Consider the following 18,711-nt stretch of genomic DNA (forward strand, 5'->3'; position numbering starts at 1 on the left):
AGCTTAAATTTCAATAGTTCCTCTGTGAGTGGTCAAAGCCAGATCTAGCAATTTAAATCTTTAATTGAAATCAGTTGAATTGAAATATCACACATCTTTCTATTTCCTTTGAGGATTTAAAACGGTTCTGTAGATGTCTAGAAATCCCTTTAGTGGCCTAGAGCACTGGCAGATAATTTAGCCATACCAACGTTGTGCTCGGCGAAGATAAACTGTGCCAACAACAGACCGACAGACAGACGAATAGACAGACAGACGGCACAAAAAAAAAAATGCCGGAATTCTTTGCTTATTCTTGTCAAAGTCGACGACTATGCGACAGCCGTGTGTCATCGTTGTTTGCCGCAACTGGAGCAACTTGCTTCAATGCACTGTGGTGAAAATTACACTTTAGATCAAGAAAATATAAAAAACTTTAGCATCCTATTCTTAAAATTTTACAGAATATAGCTATTTAAAAGTGAAGAGAATGAAACTTTAAAGTTTTTAAATTATAAAGGCTGAAAAAAGTATTTTTAAATAATATAAAAAAATCAATCATTGCAGACTGTTATATAATCTAATCTACCTATCAAATTAATTGCATATTTCGAATATTGATTGAGAAAAGAAAAAAAATATTTAAAAAAAACTGTAGCCTCTTATCCTGAAATTTGTACAGCTTATACTTATTGCAAAGTAAAGAGAATGGAATTATATTATTTTTAACTATTTTGAAAATTAAAGATTGAAAAAAAATTAAAAACAAAAATGTAAAAATAAAGAAATCAATGCAGACAATAATAAGCACACACTTCAAAGGCTGTTGGAGTATTAAAAATAGCCAATTTCTATTTTATATTTGCGAAGAACTTTTAAATTAAAATTATGTTAATTGGCTTAATATAATCACATTGTATTAAATTCTACCCCTGAACTATTGTGCTAGAATTTGTGATACTGATTATTAAAGCTTGCTCATTTACCAACTTCAATAGTTTAAATAATTAAGAAAATTGTAAAAAAAATGAAAATGAACTCCATAGTGCCATGGTTAAATTGAAGTCACAGCCACAACCACAAGTACGTCGTCGAGTCGAGTCACAGCATAAACATTTACGATATGGTTGCCGTTCATTATGACTCGCTCTTAAAGCAAGAGCAAAATCATGTTTTCAAGCACGAAAGACACAGCTTAATAATCTCATGAACTGAGTGTCCCAGGCAATTGTCGTTGTCCTTCTAAATAAGTGTCACATTCAGCTCGCGGTTGACTGTCTGAGATAATAGGCTAAACACAGAGCGTGGCAAACGTGGGATAAGCGAACTAGGGCTCAGGGTTCAGGGTTCTGCACGCTCCATTTGAAGGGGATTACTCACGAATCCAATCGTATGCGAAGTATCAGAGATTATGTGCATCAGGTTTGTTTCCAGTTTCGGGTGCTTTTACTCAATTCGGCTTTATGCCAATTTTGCATCCCTTGCAGGGTCAGCAAAAAAAAAGTAGCAAAGAGCATTCAGTCCCTCTCCTGGCGGCTCTTGATTTGATGCTGCAGCATCAGCTTTGGCACATACGTTGTCCATTTGGCAAACGTGCCTTCGAGCTGATCAAGTTATATGCATTGCTGCCATAAAAAAACGAGAGAGAAAACGGCAAGAGTGCCAACTCAAAGTGGGCACCACAAACAAGCAGCAACAGCAGAACCAGCAGCAGCAGCAACAAGAGCAATAGCCATCAGCAGTTGCGATGGCGGCCAAATTGAATAAACACATAACGAGCCCGTTGCAGAGAACAAGGAACGAAGCGGTAATAAAACTTTTAGCCATCCGAAAAGCGAAACGAAGCAACAAACCCAGAAAACCAGTCAAGCAACTGATCAAAGTTCGTTATTCGCATGCCATGTGGGGGGCAATAAAATGCTTTGGGTCACAATAAGGAGCAAGGTGTATGGCGCTCATAAGTATGCTACAGTTTTTGCTATTCGTATTGTATCTGTTTCTGCTTGGTGCTTGGTGTTTTGGTGCTTTGTGCTGCGTTTTTCTTATTTTTTTTTTCTTGTTTTTTTTTGCTCTCTGTGCGTATTGCCTTTTTGAAATTGTTTCACCAAATGAATTTAAATGTGCTGACGGCAGCAGGCAAGCGGCAACCCACAGAGAAAGCGAAAAAAGGCGCTTTGGTGGGCAGCGAGAAGCGTTTATACGCTTTCCAATATGGCTGCTGCTTTTATTGTTAAGCGGCAATCGCACACACCCACACACACACCCTAGCACACATGTGTGGTGGGGCTGCTTCCATGCTGATTGCTCCCCTAAGTCACATACATTTTATTTTTTTTTGTATTTCTCTAAATTGCATTTCGTGCGGCTTCGCCCCAGCAAGCTGAGCTGAGCTAAGCAGTGGCTGGGTATAAGAGTGATGTATAGGAGGAAAAACCGTTTCTCCTTACGTGTGTGTGTGTGTTTTTTTTTTTTTTTGTTAGCTTTTCTGTTCTTTCCTTTTGATTTGCTGCTGTTGGTTTTATGACCTATTCTGATTATGTGACGGCATTTTATGGTTTTTCAATGGGCTTATTATCAAGCATTTGGCTCGGTTTACTGTCGCCGACTGTCGCTGTGTTATTGCCAATTGATTAAGCTCACGAAATAATGAATTCTGCTCTAATTGGAGCGAACTGACGTTGCTCTTTTTATTTTGGTATTCTTTGGTTTTCAGCTGCTGCTCTTTTGTCATTCACCAATCATCAATCAGTGCTATTTGGTAACCATGGCTACCAAATTGTCATGCTAAAAGGTCTCTATAAAGCACACATAGATAGATATATACTCGTGCATACATATATGTGGATTTAGTGCTGCAGTTGTTGTGCTGTCTGACTTCCGTTTTGGCAAACATCCAAAACGCCTGTAACCACATAAGCCGCCACTTTCACCAGCATCACCAACAGCACCAGCAGCAACAGCAGCAAGCAGTAAATGAAATGAGCGAGTCATCAGACCAAAAGGTTGAGCTATAGTCCAAGGGGAATGAGAGGCTAGAGGGAGAAGAGTGTGTAGTCGGGTTCTTTGCTAGTTGGTTGCATTTGCATTTCCATTTTCATTTGCTTTAATTTGTTGAATATGTTTTGTAGCGCAATGTTGTTTAACTTTTCATTTCATTACTGCGTCCCAAAAAGCTGACATGGGTTTTGCGCAGATGTACGCCTCTGGCCTCAAAATGCGACAAACAGAAGAGTAAAGACAGTGAGGAAAGAGAGAGAGAGAGACACACAGACAGAGTGAGGAAGACTGGAACATCATACACTTGAAATCACTTTTGGCCATGTTTTGTACATGATTCCTGATTGTTGTTTTTGCCAGTTCTCTTCTGTGTGCGCTCAGGGACATGTTACCCATCGACTATGAGACTAAAGCTCAGCTGAGTCTGAGTTTGAGTGAGCTCGTTGTTTGCTGTGTGAGAGTGGAAATAGTTACGGATAGATAAAGTCATCCCCATCAAGCTATATACGGATACAATGCGATGCAATTGAATGGAAACTGCAGATAATTAATACCAAACAGCATTGCAAAACCATTTGGTTGAAACTGAAAAACCAATTGAAAATAATATCTTATGCACTTCGAGTATATAAAATGTATAACTGCATTTTGTACCAACTCTGTCGAGTTGCTTTTATCTTCCGTTTAGCAGCATTCCAGCATTGTTTCCCCCTTTTTTAATAGGACACTCATTATTTCGCATTGAGTCCTCTGTCGTTTACCGAATTCCTATTTTCACTATTTATGTGACTTTGCTCGTTTCAAACACTCACACACACATATACACGGAGACAGTGTGCAACTGGTATCCTTGTTGCTTTGCCTTGATTCTGGCCAAGCATTTTCTCGCTTCACTTCGCATTGCATTTTGTTGAAATACTTTTAAAATGATTTGTCTGCCAACATCGTTTACGACTTTGTTGTCTCTCGATGTGTGTGTGTGTGTGTGTCTGGCTGTCTATGTGTTGGACTGTTAATGCCAGTCTGTTGTTTTACTGTAATTGGAATGTCCCTTTGTGTCATCGTCATTCATGTCCTTCATTTGGCCCCACTCTTTCTTTCTCTGTTGCATTTGCAACGTGCATGCTTGTGTTGAACGTGTTTGACCCAAAAACTTCTTAAACTAATTTTGCGGCATGTCTGTTAAATAATTGTTTAAGCCTTTAATTTAATGGCCATTCATAGAACTAAGTACATGCTGCAACTAGCCATGCAACGTCCTACACAGCTCAACTTTTAAATTGAATTTCAGTCAAGTCTCATTAGTTCACATCGAAATTATGCATGCATATGGAAGGCGGCTGCCAGTGATTCTGGATGCATGCTCTATTTTAATCGGCTTTAGTTAAAATATACACAACCACTCTTGAGGTTGTGTGTGGTGCGTGCAGCGTTGTGCGTTGGCAAAACAACCGTAATGTGATGGTATTTTATGAACTCAACTAAAGCCTAGCAGAAAAGCTTTTCCCAATTTTCACTTAACTGCTGCTGCAACAGCTGTAGCCTAAAGTGTTTTTCTATCCAATCCGCTTTTGACGAAACTATGACTACCGAAAATCTCATGAAATTCGTAAGCAACTTTAACCAATACACAAGTAGCGATCAAATGTATATAGGGGAAGCGGACTCGGTGGGGATTTCACAGTTTCGACAGTTTTAAGCTGCTTAAAATTCAAAGTTTTCTGTGATTACAATCACTCAAGTGCACAGAGGACAGGCTCGGTCCATTAACAATGGATTTTCCCAACTAAGCACTGGAATGTTGTACCACTTTACCATCCACCACATTCACCACCTCAAATCTGCTCTTTGACTCGCATGCTCAAGCATTATTAGTATTGATGGACAAATTTACTGGCAACCAACCGATTACAATGGGGTTTCCCTCTGTCTATGCAAATTTTCACTTTGTGGTCATGAATTACATGCAAACATTATTTAGGATAACTTCTGCTTTTCAATGAATATTTACATTTAAAATCATGAATATAATATTTTTAGTGCACTTCGTTGACTTTATCAAAATTGCGCAAAATACGAGTGCATTAAAAATGAATTTCTAATTTGGCAAGTAATTAAAAAAGTGTCAAATATTTGTTATCTGTGATCGATTGCCAGCACATTGATGCCTGACAGCTGTGTGTGCATGTGAATGCCAATGCGATTGGTGAATTTGTAATTCGAGTGTACATCAAATACTCGTGAATAAAATGGATACCTGCTGCCAGCTCATAAAATAGGGAGAAAGCGAGCACCAGCCACCAGCCATTGTATTTATGTCCCTTCGGTTGAATATAAAACCCGAAACTCGTTTCAAAAGCTGCATCAGCTTTCCCAATTCATTTGTGTTTGTCCAGAGGGCTGCGGGTTGTGGATGCTGCGAGAGCTTAGCTATTTGCATGCCACTTTTTATGCGAAAAAATTGGACAACGAAATAAAAAAACATACATACGTACAAGCGTATATACAAATATTTATATGTACAAGGCAAGGGAGAGAGTGTGCTAAAATACGACCCAATGAGCGCAATGAAAATGCCAGCGCACACAAATTTTAATAATCAAACACTGAGCGAGGCGGCAGCCACGCGTGGAATGTGAAAAGCCGGCGTGGAAATTTGTGTGTGGCCTTCGTTGTGCGTTGTGTCGCTGTTTGTAGCCGCTCTGCTCTGCCTTTGCTTTTCGCTTTTGCTGCCGCTTCGCAGCTTTAGCGAAATACGCGCCATAAATTATAAAGTCTAAAACAAAAAAGAAAAAAAAAACTGGCGAAATTCATTGCTTCTAATATACATAGTAAGATCTTACATACATATCTGAGATGACGAATTTATTTTATATCTGTTTTTATTTTATTGCGCTACGCAAGCCGATTATGAGTGTCTCGAGATTTGCTCGACTTGAGTTTAGTTGTAGGCTCTCTCTCTGTTTATAACGATAACTGTTCTTGTTATTATTATTATGATTGTTGTTGTTGTGTTGTTGCCTTTGGCGCTACTCGTACTTAAAGCCGCATTGGCATCGCCTCAAATGCCTTGCATACTTTTGGGCTGGCCCCGACATTCAACGGTGCCGCAGAGAGACGCCTACAGGCCTGAGGCTTCTGCTGCAAAAATTCCAAACGTTGATGAACTTTTTGTGGAGCATTATTCGGTAACCTTCTTTTGGGTATTGCTCATAATTTGATGGCATCACATCGACATTCGCATCCTGATGTCAAGGCACAAGAATTTCAAGCAGCTCAACGATGTTTCATATTTGCGTTTTAATTTCACTTACAAGCCCCAAAAGTCGGCCCAACGACAGTCGACAGCCAACAGTCGACAGTTGAGAACCAACGTTCCCATCGTTCCGCTCTTTCTCTCTCTCGATTCTCCTCGACATTCAACCTTCTGTTGCCTGTGCACAAATTGACAGTGCAAAGAATGTGAAGAGTACGGGGGGGAAAGGGGAAAGTAGAAAGGCACTATGGCTGCCTACCGGCTGTCAAGTTGCACTTGTCACATGCATTTTCACTTTTCGACTCTTTGCGAATACCTTTCTCAAGTGCCCGAACTTTGCCATTTGCACGGCTTGTGCCTTGCTTTGCGCTATCAAAAATTCCAACACTGACGACCAAAAATCGAATTGAAATTGTTTCAATTTTCGTAGTAGTATAGTATAGTGCACACAATTCAAACACAGGCCATGCGAAATTTATAAAGCTCAGACATTTTGCGAGTGCCAGGTGAGTTTTACCAGGCGTTGCTGCTAGTCAGTGCTTGCCGGAAACGGATGTTCAGCACACACAGACACACTCACACAAACACACACAGACCGAGAGAAGAGCAGGAAGAATGGCGACATGAATATGCATGAGCCGTAGCAGCAAATCCCTTCAAGAAATGCCAGCACATTCATGAATGCAGCTACGTGAGCGGCGCCAAACCAACCAGGAAACTCCCTTTCTCACTCTCTCTATCTCTCTCTTCTCTTTCCATCTCTCACTGCACTCCAGGTGCCATTAAGCAGAGCAACAGCAGGTGCAACTGGAACTGCAGCTGCATACGTAAAATATAAAATGCATTTCCGGGGTTTATTAATTTGTTTGTGCATAAATGTTTTTTGCGTTCGCAAAAGACAGCATCATCATCAATTTTGCTGATATCTGCCAGCAAACAGAAGCTCCACTGGGGTTTGTACCATCATTCTCTTGGGCATCCTTACTGGGAACACCTGACGCTGCTAATGGTTCTTCGGCTTCTCCGCTTTTGCCGTTGAGACTCCGGCCCTAGATTAATGGCTGTTGAAGTGAGTTTATGACTGGCAACGATTGGCCAGCACTTTGTCGGACAATTGCCATTTACTTGAACGCCTTGTAATCTTCAATGCCTTCAGCTTCAGCTGACGAGAACAAAGAGCCTTTGGGCCATCTTCGGACAGAGTTGAGTAACTGATACTCATCACAAATATAAATGCCAGCTATCAGTTGATATTCTTAACAAATAGTTGAACAGTTTTAAGACTCTATTTGAAGTTGCCTGTCAGATAGAATCTATTGTTTTTGTGTCGCAAAATACATTTAATAGCAGTCAGAATTTGTCATTGAGAGTGCTGAGTCAGGGTGACATTACATACTTATAATTCAATTGGTGAAATAGCGAGATTAAGATTCACTTGAATGACTATTGGCAGGAAATCGCATAGACAGGCGCAGAAAATCAATTTCATGGTTTCTTTGAAACGAAACAAATGCATTAAAGGCGAGGACGAAAGCAAAGGCAAAGGCAGTCGCAACACAAAGCCACTTAGCTGAGCTGTCAATGGGAGACAAGCGCTCATTAAGCTTTGACCCATGGCATAGAAATGATAAGCGAGAAAGAGCCAAGTGCTGAAGCAAACACATTGATTCATCTGAAGCAGCAGGGGACTCCTACTCCTTTAATGCTATTTCCCAACCCTCTGGCTAAGTCAACCGTGTGTTCGTCAATCAGCATCGTGCGCTCGCTAAACTTCTGGCAGTTTGCTGTCAGAAACAGCAAATGTTGAAATGACAAACGGATGCGGGCCAAGTGGCAGAGCTCCTTCCTGGAAACAGATGTCGGCCTGCCTGCCTGCCAGCCAGACAGACAACTCATGAGAACGAAGGCCAAATAAGACTAGAACTGACTAGGATTTTCCATCGTAGCTGTCTCCTCTGTTTGCGTTTTCATTTTACTTCAGTGATTGCCAGACACAGAGCTCCCCAAGCCAAAGAGTGAAACATTCTCCCTGAGGTCTTCTACCCCGCTAAAGCTCTAATCAATTAGCAGCTTCAGCTTCAGCTTCAGTGTGTGTGCACAACGCATGGGACGGGCAACTCTTTTGTCTGACTTCGTTCGCTGAAGAGCTGAAGAGCGAACAATGCCAACAAATGGCGACATTGTTGGACTTGCCAGTAACAGCGAAAGCGATGGCAACAACAGCAGAACCAACAAAGCAAGGGGGGAAACACAAATACAATATTGTCGCTAAGCTTGTGCTCTTCGGGTTTCTCTAAATAATTTAATGCCAGTAAGATAATAATGCTTATTAAGCAATTTTCATTAATCGTTGCGCTACTTGACGTTCATTACAATCTCAAGCAGTCGCACAGCAACGCAGCCAAGGCTAGACAACGCCAACGCCAATGACAATGACAATGACAATAGCGATGGCGATGCGATGGCGTTGGCAGCAGCCACATTAGGGGAAGCCAAGAAATATCCCCAGGCATAGGCTGAGCTTTTACACTCTTGTGAGACACTCGACAGTTTATTCATATAATACCTAAATCAGACTTCATAAATCTCAACCAAAAACCTGCGAGGCATTTCACAATTCTTAAGATATTAATATTTTATTCTTGCCTCACAAAAGATCAATAAAAGCACGACTAGTTGGTACGTTTTTTGTGCTTTTAATTTCATTATTAAATTTTTAGCTATAAATTAAAACTTTTTAATTGTTAAAGCAACACTATAACACAAAAAATTGACTTGCAAAGCCAAAGTTTATGTAACAGGGCGTATACTTAATTTCAGTATCATAACATTAAGTATACGCCCTGTTCCACAACTTTTTAATGTTTTTTTTTTCCCGTCTGCGCGTTTATAATGTAATTTCAAAGAATTCCACAATCATGTTATAGTATAATATAATGACATCAAGTATACGCCCAATAGCACAACTTTTTGTATGCAAGTCAATTTTTTGTCGATTGAGCGCTAATAATGTTATTTCAATGAATTCCACAATCATGTTTTGGGTAATAAAATAAATAAATTGTATATTCAATTGCAAAAGTCATCGTCGAAACAATTTTGCTTAGTCATTTGATTCATTACATTTTAATGTTGTAATGCATAATATAAAAAATGTATTTTTATCAAACAAAAACTCACTTGAGTTTAAATTTAGATTTGTAAGCATATAATAGTTATCATACCCGTCTTTTGCTAAAGTTTAAGTGGCCTGGCTGTGAATTATCACAGCAATCGATCTATACACCCTTCACTACACACAGTCTCACGCACACACTCATAGAGTCCACTCTCCCTCTCTCTTTATTGTTTTCTATGCTTATTTTGTGACGCTTCTCACTCTGCAGCTTAAGTGTGTGCCAATCTATCTCTCGCTCTGTCTCTTTCACTCGCTTTTTTTTGTATGTGAGTGTGTTTCTATTGGTTTGGGTGTTGACTTTGACATTTGTTTTGTGTGGCTTATCCTTCACACTGCACCCCATACATACATACGTACATACACACACACACACACACAGATCCACAATGGCATCAATCGCCCGCCGCGTATTTTTTATCATCTATTTAGCCAAGTTTTGGTTTTCATTGTGTGGATTTTGTATACATCGCAACAATAGCTTTTAAATAGACGTCCCCTTCCGAATCCCTTCTCCCTCTCTCTTTCACTCTCTCTTTCTGTCTTTACTCGATGTGTTGCGTCCCTCAATTGCTCTTCCTTGTGCTGTGCGACTCCGATTTCATGTCTGCCTACTTTACGGCCAATAAAATCTCAACGCCTTAGGCGTTCGCTCCACTTTCTGTTCCATGGCCTCATCCTTCTCTCTTCTGCCCTCTGCCCATAGAGCAGCTGTCCCATGCCCTAATCGTTTACAGTTGGCAGCATGGCATGTTTATCTATGTAGTGGAAATTGAAAAGCTTACTGCCTTTTGTGTGAGTGGCTGTGTGTATGTGTGTGTGCTGGCTCTCAGTCGGGAAAACGAAAATTAAATACATCTCTATCTATACATATAGTATAAGTACATACATACATATATATGTGTGTGTGTGTGTGTATAGGCAATGTACAATAAGAGACATGGAACATTTTGTAAGCGCCTTTAGTCAGTGTGATTTATTTTCACGCTGCGTGCGCAAATTGGACTGGGAATCCATTTAAAGTTCAAGTGTGTCACTGCATTCACAATGCTGCTGACGATGATGATGATGATGATGATGATGATTTTGTATTCCCAGCCCAACACTGCATTCACCATGGCCATGATGATGTTCCATACTCAACCCATCATTTGGCACATATGAAAATAAATTGACATTAATCGCACCACACAATATATGTAGGTATTAAAAAAAGAAAAACTCAGCGTCCAATTTTCTCTGACACATCAGTATTTGCTCAGCTTTGCGTTTTTCATTTTTCTTTGTGATACCCTGCAAAAAAATGAGGTGAAATGGTTACTTAGCACAAATATTTATTTTAGTAAAATTATTTCTAATATTCGATCAAATTGTTAGTATTGAATGTGTTTAATAAAAACAGAAATAATCGATACTGGGTATCTTGCAGTTTAGTTCTTTACAAAGCACTCTTTTTTACACATTCATTATTTCATTTTTTGCTTTTCTCATAGCTTTTGACTGGTTATTATGCCAGTCAAGCACCTTGTCAACACAAATGAATTTGCAAAACTTTATAATTAAATATGATTTTATTTTATTTTCTTCTGTTTTTCTGCCACATGAATCAATATGGAATCTGCAAATAAATGTATGTTTGGCATGAATTGGCAGCTGCTTTTTTGGGGCCCGGCTAAGTGGCCAATGACGCAAGCAATTGTTTATCGAACAGAGATATGCACAACGTGCTCGACTCTGATTAAGTCCAATATCCATTTCAGCATAAAATAAATGAATGCAGCAAGCAGACTCAATTGAAATTTGTGCTTTAAAAAACAACAAGTTGCTTTCTCATCTAATTGGGAATCAAATGAAAATATTTGGCTAATTCATTAAACTTTTTGTGATGGAATTTCCAGAGAAAAACGAAGTAAACAAAGCTAATTTCAAGTGAACATTTTACATTGAAATACAAAGCCAATTTGGCTGAACAACAGAGAGCTCAGCTCAGCTCAGGTGTAGCATAAAAGGCACTAGAGAGATGCTGATTATTTGTGTAAGTGAGTGTATGTGTGTGTGTGTGTGTGTTTTGTGCTTGCGACTTGCAACAAAATGAGCCATCGAGTTCCACTGTGAGATGTGGGTAAATTTAAAAGTTTTGTTTATTAAATAAAAATAAATGCAAGTTAATTAATTAAAAGTTTAAACAAGATAGAGCATGCACAAAGCTGATTGCCTAAGGATGCCAGCGATGGGGATGGGGGCGCAGTGGGCGTGGCTGTGCAGGGACCCCATGTGGTTAAGAGCGTTGGAAAGTATGTTAAGCTTAATTAGCAGCGTCTGCTGCTCTTGCTGCAGCATTGTGTGCTCTCGTGTCTCAGCCAAGCGCAGCTGTTGTTGGCCCACAGCTTCGAGCCCGGCTACATAAGTTTTGTGGCCATTGTTGTTGTTTTTTTTTTCTGTTAGCATGTTTGGCATGTGCGCGCCATAATTTGGCAACAGTTTCGAGCAAAACACGACCAGCTAAAATAACAACAACAACAACAACGACAACAACAAATGTCAGGCAGAGCAACAAACTAAATTGCGAGGACGCACAATGCCAAGTGCAAAGGCGTTTGCACAACGTCAACAGCCAAAACAGCTGAAAACGAAAAAGAAAGACAACTTTGTACGAATACAACTGTGTGTGAAATTAAAATCAAGAAAGAACCAAACAAAAAATAATAATAATAATTTTCATGACATTAACATTGGGAGATGTTTTCTGTTCTCTCATGTGTATTTTTAAGGCGTTGACTGAGCGATGCAAACAAAAGAACACACACGCAACTGCACAAATTGAGCATTCAAATGCCAAAGCAATTGGCAGCTAAATGAAGCGCACATTTTGGGCATGTTCCATGTTCGATGCTTCCGCTTCTGTCTGTCGCCAGTTGTCAGAATTGTTTTTTGGCCTTCATTCCCATGGATTTCCGCTAATAAACTGCATTACATCAATTGCATATGAGAGGCGTCTGTCTCGAAGGCGTTAAGTAATATACATGCTGAGAAAATGGATCTTTTTCTTAATCTATTTTGCGTTTAAATTAATGGAAATTAGTTTTGCCACAAAAATTAATCATACACCCACTTCTATGAGTAAAAGAAGAAAGGCGTCGGTCGCTGGGTACAAAATTATAAATTTGAAAATTAATAAAAATATATTAGCAGCAGCGCAGCGACGCTTTGGGTGACGGCAACACCTCTGCCTCTGCCGACTGCGCTGCGGCAGCGCGCTTTGATGAGCGGCGACAAACATGTATTGAGCATGAAAGATATTTATACATATATTTTTAAACAAATATATTATCGCATTTATTTAATTTTCTCATGGTCTGTTTTTCGACAATTTATGCGCATTCAATTTTATTATTTTTATGTATACTCTTGCTAGGTATAGTCAATTTTTATATTTTTATATTTATTCGCTTTTCTATTTCCATTTCCTTGCAGTTGCTCAATTTGGACTAGCGCCAGGGCGTGGCAAATGGCAACCTAAAATTGAAGCAGCAATTACAACCACGTGTCCGTATGGTTTGCCTCATTTACAGCCTGCAAAAAAAAAAAAAAAAAATAAAAAAAAACAAAAAAAAAACTTTCCTGACACTCGGCATAATTAACACGGATGAAATCGAAGCAAGCAAAAACCGAAACGCAAAAGTCAGAAACTGAAAAAGATCTTAAAATGTGTCATCTGAGTAAATCCAAAAATGAAATACCCCTACGCAACTGGGTGTCGTCTAATTTAAAGCTCGTGGCCGCCAAAATGCGAGTGGCCAATTTGTTGTGTACAACAACAACAACAATAACAACAATAATGGCAACAACGACAATGTGAACTGTGACTAAAAACAACAACATCAAAAAGGCGGTCACAACGAACGAACGAACGCTGAAAGCGTGTGCGAACATGAAAATAAAACATCATCAGGAAATTAATTCACAAAAAAAGAAATATAAATATTAATGTTCATATACATAGAAGAGCAGAATATAGAATATATAGCATAAAGACACAGTGACAGCAGCGCAGCAGAGGAAAAAAAAATACACACTTACAGACATACAAAATAATAATAATGGCATTAGGACGTTTTTTCCGCAACTTAGTTGCGCGAGCGGTCAAAGCGAAGGGCAAACAAGTGAGCAGGGGGGGAGGGGAGAAAAACAGGAGAAATTGGGAGCACATACAAAACTACTATATGTACATAAGCTAGAAGATTTTTGAAGCGAGCAATATCGAGAGAGAGCGAGTGACATTCTTTCGCACAGCTGTCGTCACATAAATCATTAGCAACTAAAACAGGGTGCGACCCTTGAACCCGAATAACAACTTAGAAAGTTACACTCGAGTGTGCTCGACAGTAAGATACGCATTTTTAGTAAAAGCAAAATAGTACATAAAATATACCAAATTAATATAGCAAACAATCTAAAATATATTAAATGTGATATTTGGTATATCACCGAGTTAATATACTAAAATTACTAAAATATACCGATGATAGCATTTTGTATCTCGATAGATAGACCAGATTGCCAGCCAAAATAACTAAGAATCGACAGCAACAACCGTTTTTTGTCATATACAATTATTTCATGAATAACATTTACAATTTTTATCCAATAGCAACTCAATTTTCGGAAATCATAAGTACTGTAGTTATTATCGTGACACCTCAAATAAATCACCCTGTATTGAGGTAAACACGTGGAGAGAGTCGACAAATTAGTTCGAAGATTGATTATATTCTAAATAGATTGTAAAATTGTGCTTATTCAGTGGGGGTTACGTAGACACCCTATAATTCTAGTTGCTCGCTGCTTCACCAATAACCCACAAAAACAAAAAACCAAAATACGAAAAAAACTACTTAAAGCAGAAGGAACAGCTAAATTTCGACGTCAGCAAATAAACAAATATTGACTAAAATCAATATGAAATGAGAAGCAGCCGCAAGCAATGATACTTATGATATAATGGGAAAAACATATGAAAATCGAACGTATGATTTTCCATGCTTTTGCCCGCCCCTTTTACCCTACATTGGTTTTTGTTTTATTTTTTTGTATTGCAATAATTTAGTTTTTATGGCTCAAACAACAGCAGCAAAAACATCGAAAATATTTTCAGTTAGTGGAATATAAATGTGAAAACCACTTGCACGAACTAATACTAAAAATAAATTAAAGACATGAAATGGTAAAAATAAAACTAAAAGCATACTGAAACGTTGTGGCAGCAGTAGCAACAAGAACACCAGCAGCAGCAGCAGCAGCAGCTAAGCGACGCGGTCTTCGCTGTAGCCGCAAAAAAGAAAAAAAAATACAAATACAAAAAATGAACAAAATTAAAACGCAGCCGCTTGGAGCAAGAAAAAACCCAATCAACGGGCAAACAACAACAATAATAACAACAACTGGAACTACAACAATAACAACGCAAAATTTAGAAGAAGAAAAAACAGAAGCCGCATAGGAAAACGACAACAAGTCCAGCAGCGGCAGCGACGTCGCCTCCATAATAACATTATCATTAACAACAGCAGCAGAAGCAGCAGTCGAAGCAGCAGCTAAGCGAGTGGGCGTCAGTTTTTGGGGACTGGCAAGGACAGCGCGACGTTGACGTTGACGTCTCTGCCTCTGCCTCCGCCTCCGTTTTGCTTTCTTCGTCTCTCTGGCATCGCACGGTGCGCGGGCAACATTGGCGAATCAATTTCCCGTTGCGGTGGCCGTTTCAGTTTTGGTTTCAACGTCGCTAGCGCCACGCGTGTCGCGAATCCCTAATGGCGCTCCTCCTTCACGTCTCCACCGTCTTCATCGCCGTTGTCGTCGGTAACTGTCGAGAAAATTAACGCAAGATCAAGCGAAACCAAGACCGAGAAACCCTTAAACGTGGCCGTGGCCGTGAGAGTTGCGCAAGTTAAGCAAACAGCCAGAAAACAAATAAACCAAAAAAATAGAAAATAGAAAAAAGCGCAAAATAGTAAAAGATAAAAGTGAGAGCAAGAAAAGTTAGTGTTCAAGTCCGTGCCACGAGTGAAAGTCTAGCCAAGTGGCAGTCATGCAGTGCTTGGAGCTCAGCCAGTTGCCCGCGTTGCCAACCGCAGCGGCAACGACAACAATGCGGCACAGAACAAGCGCCACAAGGATACGCAAAAGACTTGGCTGCCGTCGCTGTCGACCAGCCGAAGCAGACACACAAACAGAGGAGACACATGGCAGTGGAAGTGGAAAGCGTACAACGACTACAGCAAGCAATCCCAGTCTCAATCTGAGGCTGATCGGCACGGCGGCTGCACTTACAGCAGCTGCTTTGCTGCATACAACGAATGCGCTGTCCGCAACATCGTTCGGTGTTGCCGACCCCGTCGCACTGCCCCTGCAAGGCACTGCCACGCCCACGCCAACGACATTGCCCATGCCAGCGCCCGCCACATACGAACTAAACACATCATCACCGCTAAGCAGCACAGCGGTCAGCGTCGCAGCAAACAGCAGTCTAGCACAGCAGGATGCTGACTGTAAGTCGGCAGTTGACTTCGAGGATTGGTTCGATGGCGTCTTTTGGGTGCTCAAGGCATTCGTGATGCTGTTCATCATCATTGCGGCCATCTGTGGCAATCTGCTTGTTATTATTTCTGTGATGCGTGTTAGAAAATTAAGGTGGGTATACGTAATGTGTAATGTGTGTGTTTAACTCTAACTAGCATTCCAACTCCATTAATTGCCAGGGACAACGCCCTTCCATCCTCCTCCCCCCACACCAAACGCTTACATTCTAATTATCTGTGAAAAGCAATTAGCGTTGCTGTCGCTCTGCGATTCCCTTTCTGTTCTTTTTGTATTCTTTTTTTTTGTTATTTTGTTGTAATTGCATAAAATTCTTAAAGTCCTTGGGGCTGTCTTGATTGCCAATTTGCGCGCGCACAGAACTCCACCCACTTCCGGCCCCCACTCACTCACTCACTCACTCTCACACCTGTCGCGCTGCCTTAACACTTTCTAATTATTTCGCTTTCCTATGCTCAATTTTTGTCAACTTTGCATAAAATTCATGCACGTTCGCCTCGGTGTATCCGGGATTCGTGTTCACGTATTTCATGTCCCAGTTCGCATCCTGTTTTCGCGCTCGCTTTGCTTTGAGTCCTTTGTATTTTATGTCTGCTTTTGCCGCTGCTGCTTTGTGCTTATTTATTTAGCTCATAATTGAGCGTCTACTTTTCGTCCTTCGGGCGATATTTGCATTTTTGTTTCAATTTCGCTGGCGGATGACATTTTCTTTGGCGGAATTCATTAATTTGATGACAAATTAACTTTTATGCCTGTATTTAAAATGCGAAAATGCGAAAGGAATCCAATTTGCATGCTAAGAGATTGTTAATTGCCCTTGCTCTCCGCTTGCATAAGATTCCAACCACGATTATTTTACTGCATTTGAGTGCTATATTTGTTTTGTCATTTCGCGAAATCAAGCATCAATTAAAATCGTTTTTATTGCTGATTTGATTAGAGCCCTGTCCATCGAACTGCATCATCGTCGATGCATTCGAATTGTTTGTCTTCTTTTTTTGGCTATGCTGAGTGATGCAATTGACGACCAGATCATCATCATCATCATCATCGCTGGCCCCCAATAGCAAACCAATAAACCTTCGTTTTATTCATTTGTAACTAAAATATAAATATAGCCACTCATCCATATACACCCACACACATGCGAATCGGAAGAGACACTTGTCAACATCTCAGTGAGACGACCTCGTTAGATGCGCTGTCAACTACCGGCACGGAGCTGGCGTCCTTCGCTTGGCATTTATATAGCGATATGACGATAGACAGGGATAGCAAGAATCTGAGAGAAAGTGAGCGAAAGCAAACGACAGACACGGGGCATTACCATAAAAAAAAAAAATAGAAGAAAAGTTTGTAGTGATAAATGATGGGACCGTCAGCTTGGCTCGGTTCGTTAATATTTTTAGTTATGCCTTAATAACTGGCAGGCAAATCAATTTAGCGCATCATAAAACTCCGACGGGTTCACATAATCAAAGTTAACTTCGTCGCATCATTTTAGAGGCATGCAATCAAAAGTTGTTGTAGAATGTTTCATAAGGCGCTTAAGTAATGCAAATTTCTCCACAGTAATGAAAACTTTAAATGTTCTTGTAGCGCGAGTGAGCAAAAAAAAAGGCAATGGGAAAAAATGAGGCAAACAAACTTTTCTTAGATAGCAAAAGAAATAAAGAGAATTGCAAGGGGCAAGCAGCAGTATAAGAAGGAAGAACCCAGGCATAATTAAGGTTGAACGTCTCTTAATTTCTCTTTTTTCTGCTTCTAATGAGCAACATTTTATTTTTTAAGTGACTTGCGTGTCGGCAGCTCCCAGCTCGCAGCTCCTGTGCCTAACTAATAACGCTACTAATGCTCATTATCTCCAACGATAATGTTAACGTTCATGATGATGGTGTTGATGTTGTAGCCAAGGCGCGATGGCTACTACCTTCTGATATAAATCTAATTTGCTGGCCCCAAATTAATGCCAGCCAGGCGCAAAAGATTTCCAAGATTCCAAATCCAAACAGACTTATAAATTTCGTCAGCTGGCGTTGCTTGAAATATTTGTGCTTACTTTAAAATGCCAGAGAAGCGAGCTGCTGCTGCTGCTGCAAAATCTATCTATTGTTCCTTTGCGCTTTGCAAATTCATGCGGCATGCGACTAAAACAAAGCGATAAAAAATGGAATGTAGGAGAAGTGAAATAGAAACAATACTCGGAATAGCATGACAGTTAAGCTCAAACAGAAATTGAACAAAAACACAATACACTCAACCACACTCAACAAAAAAAAGCGACACTAGAGAAACGGCAACAGAAACCGCGCGGCAACAACTTTGGCAATTAAGGCGGCTTATGGTTTTTATGACAGCATAAATTTAAAATTTTCTATATGTCGCATCGTAAAAAACGTTTTGAGCGTTTGAAATTATTTTCGTATTTTTCCTCTTTTTTGTTTTGCGTTGCTCTCTATCTCTCTCTCTCTCTCTCGGGTTGAAGATGAACCTCGAGAGCCAGAGAGCGAGAAAGTGTGATATATGTTGCCATATACTATGCAATATGTAGCATCCACATCCACATCCATTTGCCATTACATGGAGGAGGCTGCTGCTCATTAACGACGCCGCGTCGACGGCAGCGGCGCCGCCTTCACTTGAAGGATGCTCGGCAACTGTTTCCGCCTTCTGCTCAAAGTGTTTAAATGTGCTGCAATGAGTATTTTCT

At 40.1% G+C, this 18,711-nt stretch overlaps 1 protein-coding gene across 1 annotated transcript in view; it reads left to right on the top strand.

The window, feature by feature from the left end:
- LOC117576353 (octopamine receptor beta-2R) overlaps positions 1-18,711 on the top strand; it is a 47,432-nt gene that overhangs the window by 21,854 nt on the left and 6,867 nt on the right. The window contains exon 2 of the mRNA XM_052007669.1: positions 14,515-16,094. Coding sequence (XP_051863629.1) covers positions 15,493-16,094 — 602 coding nt within the window. The 5' untranslated portion in view covers positions 14,515-15,492. The remainder of the gene's footprint in view (positions 1-14,514; positions 16,095-18,711) is intronic.

This window comes from Drosophila albomicans, chromosome 2R, assembly GCF_009650485.2.
Source record: "Drosophila albomicans strain 15112-1751.03 chromosome 2R, ASM965048v2, whole genome shotgun sequence".
NCBI classification, from domain to species: domain Eukaryota; kingdom Metazoa; phylum Arthropoda; class Insecta; order Diptera; family Drosophilidae; genus Drosophila; species Drosophila albomicans.